The sequence below is a fragment of the Etheostoma cragini genome, chromosome 8 (genome assembly GCF_013103735.1).
Source record: "Etheostoma cragini isolate CJK2018 chromosome 8, CSU_Ecrag_1.0, whole genome shotgun sequence".
Taxonomy (NCBI): Eukaryota; Metazoa; Chordata; class Actinopteri; order Perciformes; family Percidae; genus Etheostoma; species Etheostoma cragini.
The window spans coordinates 5,760,280-5,767,573 of record NC_048414.1 but is presented as its reverse complement, the minus strand read 5'-3'; the positions used below and the strand labels follow the sequence as shown (position 1 = coordinate 5,767,573).

General features: G+C 39.6%; 1 protein-coding gene across 1 annotated transcript in view; it reads left to right on the top strand.

Moving 5' to 3' along the window:
- The window catches only part of wdr61 (WD repeat domain 61), an 8,274-nt gene extending 1,906 nt beyond the window's left edge, over positions 1–6,368 (top strand). Inside the window, exons 5-11 of the mRNA XM_034879238.1 lie at positions 707–879; positions 2,651–2,799; positions 3,499–3,592; positions 4,259–4,352; positions 4,529–4,621; positions 4,985–5,063; positions 6,118–6,368. Coding sequence (XP_034735129.1) covers positions 707–879; positions 2,651–2,799; positions 3,499–3,592; positions 4,259–4,352; positions 4,529–4,621; positions 4,985–5,063; positions 6,118–6,207 — 772 coding nt within the window. The 3' untranslated portion in view covers positions 6,208–6,368. The remainder of the gene's footprint in view (positions 1–706; positions 880–2,650; positions 2,800–3,498; positions 3,593–4,258; positions 4,353–4,528; positions 4,622–4,984; positions 5,064–6,117) is intronic.
- The last annotated feature ends 926 nt before the right edge of the window (positions 6,369–7,294 follow it).

Here is a 7,294-nt window from a genome sequence, read left to right as displayed (position 1 = left end):
ATGTGTGTGTGTGTGTGTGTGTGTGTGTGTGTGTGTGTGTGTGTGTGTATCTATCTATCACAAGGAACTGAGCTTGGCTGTTTTCCATTTTCATTGAACTGTAGGGGTAGTGAGGGTATTGATTGTAACCCTAGATCGATGCCGCACTAATTCACTCAACTGCTCTGTTGTCTTTTGCAGTATCTGCATTTTAAAGACTGCAAGAGGAAAGATAGACTCTGGACAGATTGAGCTCCTGAATAAAAACACAAATGGGATTTTAAACATTTGCTTTTCAGAAGATCTTTTAACTAAGGAAGGGGACATACAGTATATACACTTTTAGTATAAAACCGCACATCTATTATAGCAGCAATCTAGAGAAGTCTTACAATATAATTCCAGAGCCTCAAAAGTAGCATTTAACAGTTTATGGTAAAGAATAAGAATGTGCAATAGTAATATAATTGGGCGTCATGCTGTCACTATAGGTTTTGTTTCGTATCATTTCTATCGTCCAGTTTCTCATAAATCTTTGTTGAATGTGCTACTGGAATAAACGTTGACTTGTTGAGAAAACAATTTCACATCAAGGTCTGACAGAATTTGCCCAGTTGTCTTTGATCTGTAGTTGTTCCATTTTTTTCCGAACACTTTTCAGAACCTGGCTTAAAGGTTGAGTATATTTGACTTTACGTGACCGAATGATCTCACGCTGTTCCTGCAGGTCAGATGAGAAGCTGGAGCTGCAGTGGACTCTGGAGGGCCACCAGCTGGGTGTGGTGTCAGTGGACATCAGTCACAACGGAGCGATCGCCGCCTCCAGCTCCCTCGACGCTCACATTCGTCTCTGGGACCTAGAGGCTGGGAAACAGATCAAGTCCATGGACGCCGGACCAGGTACGGCCGGGCCTCAGGGGATCATTAATACCTCTGTGTTGATTTAATTTGTATTGGGTGGTAGGATAACGTGGTGAGTAGAGAGATCATGCTTCCCTTTGCTCTATATCTGACGTCTAAATTAAATTAATTCTATATTGTGATTTTTTACTTAGATTTTGAATGAGACAGTTCTGCCCTCTGTGGACTTTAAATTCATGTCATAGGTGGTTCTGCTTCTTACATATCAAAATGAGTTATTGATTTATCAAACAGATGACTGACTGTAACAGTCACACTTAAGTCAGCATTTTTGTTGTAAGATACAGATTGTCTAAAGTTTAAACAATAAGTTGATTAATTGATCAGTAGTCTGACTCAACAGATGTACTTCACATTGCTGGGATGAAGCCTGACAGAAGAATGATCAGCAACTGTTTTAATTACAGATTCAACATTTAAGTCAGTTTTGAAGCAAATAACACGAAACATTTGATGGTTTCTTCTTCCCATTTGTAAGAATTTCCTGCTGCTCTTTGTTGTATTTGATAATTAATGGAATACCTTTGGGTTTTGGTTAGACCTTAAGCTTTAGGATTGATTTACAAATTGAGAGCATAATCAACAGAACAATTTTTGAAAACCTTTGAAATATAATCAGCAGCCAGTAGGGTTGAGAATCACCAGAGGCCTTACAATATGATATCATCACAATACTTCTTTCTCAATATTCCGCAATATGTTGCAAGTTTTTGCTTTTTTTCCATCTTCAAATTTTCTCCCAATTTCAAATGATGTCCTGAAAAGGAAACTTTGTCAACATCTGTTTTATATGAAAGATGTTCATCTCACTTCAGTTTTATCGCTGCCAAATGGGATTTTCAAGCAGACAAACTGACCAACACACACACACACACATATACAGTATATAGATTGATACTTGGCATCTGTGTGTCGATACATTATTGCCACGGAAAATATCACGATACTATGCTGTATCAATTTTTTCCCCAACCCCTAGCAGCCAGCTAGGAGGGCGTGGAAAATTTGTAAAGAACCTGGTCGCTAAAAAAGTCAGCAGCCCTGTTGTGCTTATGTGTCATTGATTTTTGATTACAATTGTTAACATGCATAGACAACTTGGCTTCCAAAACTCATACTTGTGATAAAAAGAGAGTTGATTTGATGTGAATGTGGTCTTAATATGTTGCGTTGAGTGCTCATCTGTTGTTGTTTTTTTTTGTTTTTTTTAATTTTACGTATTAAAACAACCCTGCGAGGGATGACTGGTTTTCTGTTCTGCTATGTAGCGAGGCAAGCTTGTTTAGTTTTTTACTCTCACCTCTCAGGAACCCCACACCCAGAAATGTCTCTGTTGTTGTGTATCTTGAACCAAGCTGTACTTCTTCTAATGCCATGCCAACTTCCATTAGTGACACTCCGTTTCACTCAGTGGTTGGTCTGGGTCGGTGGATTAAAGAGCTTTTTTTTCCTCTCTTGGGGCATACTGTATTTTGGTATATTTGTAATCTATAGACATGAGTCCTGTTACTATAAAACCTTTTTTTTTTGGGGGGGGGGGGCGTTTACCACTAATGTTATATTATTAAACAAATAGCTATAACTATTTGACAAATAGTCTTATCAGTGTTGACTTCACAAAGCAGAAAGTAGGTTTTAACTTTAACTAGGTGACCGTAATTAGGCTGTATTTGCTTTTAAACATTTCTTTGAGAAGAATCAGTTTCATGTGTTCAACTTTCTTTCTATGTCTTTGTGCTCTCCTCTCTAGTTGATGCATGGTCGGTCGCCTTCTCCCCAGACTCTAAATACATTGCCACAGGAAGCCATCTTGGCAAGGTCAACATCTTTGGTGTGGAAAGTGGCAAGAAGGAATATTCCCTGGACACTCGAGGAAAATTCATCCTGAGTATAGCTTACGTAAGGAACTATAAATTGTACTTCTAGTCAGCTGGATGGTGGCTCTAAGTCTCTAAAGACTGAGACCTCACTGTTGTGCCTTTAAAATTGCTCATCTTGTGTGTTTTTTCTCACTCACACCATGGTTTCCCCTTCTTCAGTCTCGCATTTCCAGACCGTCCTCCACAGCATGCGGAGGAGGGTCTGGCGAGTCCGCACAGCATTCCGGGACAGGAGAAAAACGTGCTCTGGTTCATTGGCAATTCTTTAAACCAATCGCAATTGTCTTGGGCGGTACTGAGCACGGGACTAAGCCATGGTGCCTTTGCAAAAATAGCCTCGGAACAGAACTTGTTTTGGTGGAACGTGTACGTTCAAAAGTTGTTTTCGTCGTGCAACAGAAAACTCAGATTGGACAGATAGTGTAGTTAGTGGTCTGGATTTACCCTGCAGAGATCTGAGGAGCAGTTAACCATACTCCTCATAAATCCAATGACATCCGGCTGAAAAGGACATCCGGCAGAATTTCCGACTGCACCTGAACAATCCCGGAAATGAAACGTCATTGATAAAGACCACCCTTCTTGTAACTCTTAACCTTTCTCTCCAGGTCCAAATGTTATTTTTAAAGGCTTTTAGCTCTAGTCTGATATCTTTTCATTTGGGAAGTTGTCTTTATTATTAATAACGTCACTGGTTCTGTTTTGTTTTGCCCCTCAGAGCCCTGATGGAAAATATTTGGCCAGTGGAGCCATCGATGGAATCATCAACATCTTTGACATTGCAACCGGAAAGCTGCTCCACACACTGGAAGGTCAATTCAAATTTTAATACTCAGTACTGGAACTAGAGATTCTAACATTTTGTAATACATCTTTTGATTAACAGATTAAGTAATTAGTCTATTAATTGAAAACTGTTCACCACACTTTCTTTAGAGGTCAATGTGATTTTCTAAAATTGCTTGTTTTGTTTGACCAAACCCCAAAAATAACTCTCTGTCTGATAAAATAACTTAAATGTATTCATGTTTTCTTTCAATCCACTAATCAGTTAATTCACTCATCTTTTTGGCACTAGATGCCTTGACAGACCTGAATGAACACAGTTCAAATGTCGGATTGAAAGTCAGATTAAGACTGAAGGTATTAGGCCAGATTTAATTTAGATCATGAGTATAGACTTAAATCTAAATGTAATCAGCTTTGAACAGACACTGGCATGTAAAGATGTACATTGTACAGTGTGGCGGCGCTTTAAATACCTGCGGCCCGGAGGCCTCATCTAAACTGCATTTCGTTGCATTGTACCTGTACATGTGTAATGAAAATAAAGTTTAATCTAATCTAATTGCAGTTTTCCAATGCTACATATTTCAAATGATTTCAGCATACTGTTTTAGTTTTAAGGAGGCAGAGATCCCCCACATTTGAGACCTCAGTGAGGAAGCATACTGAGTGACTGTTTCTCCTCTCTTCAGGTCACGCCATGCCCATCAGATCCCTCACTTTCTCCCCCGACTCGCAGCTCCTGGTCACAGCCTCCGACGACGGTTACATCAAGATATATGACGTGTGAGTTCAGCTGGCAGCTTGTGCATACTGTGTCGAAGATGCGCATTAGGCATAGAGATTAAAATATAAACGCACCGTAAGGACAAGGGACTGAAAGTGTTGCACATTTTTACAAATTACAAACTTACGAAATAAACGGTGTTTGCTCTAATAAACTTTCAGCTGTTGTTTTACAGGCAACATGCCAACCTGGCCGGCACACTGAGTGGACACGGATCCTGGGTTCTGAATGTGGCCTTCTCCCCAGATAACACCCACTTTGTCTCAAGGTAACCGATTTAAAACAACTTCAGGAGGCTACAAATCAGAGGAATAGTTTTTCTGTGCTGATGCATGAAAGCTGCATTTCTGCAACATAACATTTGACCACATGAAGCAAATGCTAATGGACCTGAAACAGACAAACTAATATAAATACATGAAAATTTAATAGACAATAGCTGTGAGCATCTGCTTTCCCTGCTTTTCCAAGCCTTCACTCCCGTGGTGTAAAACCGTTCTCAGCTATAGCAGTTTTTTTTTTTGACAGTTTCCAGTTCACAGTGCCAAGATGAACTGAGCAGGTCAGCCAGATGACGCAAAGCTTGATTCTAAGACGAACTGTTAAGACTTGTCATCTCTGCTAATTTCAGTTCATCTGACAAGAGTGTGAAGGTTTGGGATGCCAGCTCCAGAGCGTGTATCAACACTTTCTTCGACCATCAAGACCAGGTGACAAAGATAATCTCCTCACTGAGTGTGTGATAATCTGATTGAAAGTGAGGAAATCCATGTGCTGAAGGTGCTGATGTGTTAGAGGGAAATCAATATGGCCAATGTCATAGAGTGGCCTCTCACATGACCCTTCTCTGACGTTTCAGCTCGGGCTAAACCAATAAACCCAGCTGTCATTAGATCCCTGGTTGCAGACGCCTGTGGGGAGGTTGATCTGTTTCTCCAGCAAAGCCTCTAAATGAATATCACGACACCTCACGGAGGAGATCAGAGGCGGCTGACTCTGCCATTTTGTTTTTGTGAAACAGAGAATATACAGGGACAATTTGCAGCCAATTAATTGTCCAACTTTGCTTTGTTCTTCTAGAGCAGGGGTTTTCAAATAGGGTGAATGTTAGCCTCCCCTTAGATTAGGTAATTACCCAATTATTGTTTTATGGGGATCGGGGATTAGGACTTTCATAGTTTTAGTGGTGATCTGGGGGAACTCGCTCTTCACAGACAACCAGAAACACATGATTGGCATTTCTCCCAGTATCTGTCACACTGCAGCAGAGGTTCAGCCCCAGACCCCGATCAGGTGGAACCTAACTTTAAATTCTCAGGATGATATTTCTTGCGTTTTTTTGCTGGGTCCTGTCTCCTCACTTAATGTTGACTTTTGTTGATTCGGGACAAGGAAACAATGCACTTTATAGCTAATACGCGGACGCACAATTACCAATATCAATAGAGCTTAATAGAGGGTTATTCTTCTTTGCGCGTTGGCCTCCCCTGTGGCTTTTCATGATATGTCCCCTTTACATTTTGGATGGAGCTCATCAGTAACAGAATTAAATGTATCATGCTGTAAATTAATGACGAGCACCATTTTGATACTTTTGAAGACTCTGAAGGTACATTTAATTAAGGGTATTTTTATTCCATCGCTCTTGCTATTTGTGACACTATGTTGTCATTTTTCCAACATGTGGATATTGGTTTGTGATTATGGAATTACCCTAACTCATAGTTATTTAATTCCCGTCCTTCTTGTTCCTGTTGTCTTTAGGTGTGGTGTGTCAAGTACAACAGCAACGGCTCAAAGATCATCTCGGCTGGAGACGACCGCGCCATCCACATCTACGACTGCCCCATGTGATCGACGACGTCTTGTACACGCTACAAGAGGATCTACAGAGCTGTTTACTCAAGTCATGGAGCAGAAGCTGGTAATTGGGGGAGGGAGGGAAGCTGTAAATGTGATGTTTTTGTTTTTTTTGCACTGGCCCACTACAGTCAAATAAAAGGGCTGCTTTTGTACTTTTGTTTTTATCGAATTTATTGAATTTATGGTCTGAGCTATTTCTTCTTTAATGATTTGATTTGGATAGCATACAGTATAAATGTAAATTGATATCTAAGGTTTCAGATGAAATAATCGATTTGGTATGGAGCCCTGAAACAGACAAAAGACTGAAGGAAATAATCAATTGCAAAATATAAAACAAATTGTTACACTTTCCATTTTAATCTCCATTTAGTTGAAAGAAAACATGTTTACCTTTTTCCAATAAAGTAAATTAAAATGTATTTTACTTATTTTCATATAATACATATTTTCTTGTTTAACTTAGTTTTCCTTCTTTTTGGTCTCAGTGCATGTTTTAATCAATTATAATTAAATTTTCGACTTTTCTGATAACATGACGTTACACCCAGGCTTTTGTCAATTTTGCGGCTCCATGATTTGGTGACGGTCCTTTGGGATCTGGTCGGTTGAGAACATGACATCAGCGTGTGGAAAATGAAGTAAGATTTAATGCTCCCTCCAGTGGCCCAGTGGGTGTATTGCAGCCTCACAAACTGATGCTTTTAGCAAAAGGCAGCCTTTAAAAATATAAATATTTATAAAGTACAGATCATAAAAGTAGTTACCAACCGCTGCAGTGATTCAAAATATTTTATTTTCATGAAAAGGTACACAAGTTGTCCAAGTTTGAAACACATCAAACTGTACAACTAACAACTCTATTACACACAGCAGGTAGTTGGTAAATAAATGTGAAGAACTTTCTTTATACAGGCAAAGCTCCATTAAATTAGATTTGCAGACATTTATTGCGTCACTGGGGTCCTGCTCTGTCCTGTTTGTATGTGAAACCTCACTGAGATGTGTTTTCTGGCAGTAATAGTAATTTCTTGAAATTTTGAAGGCAACTTTTGGAGTTAAGATGTCTGCTGGTGTG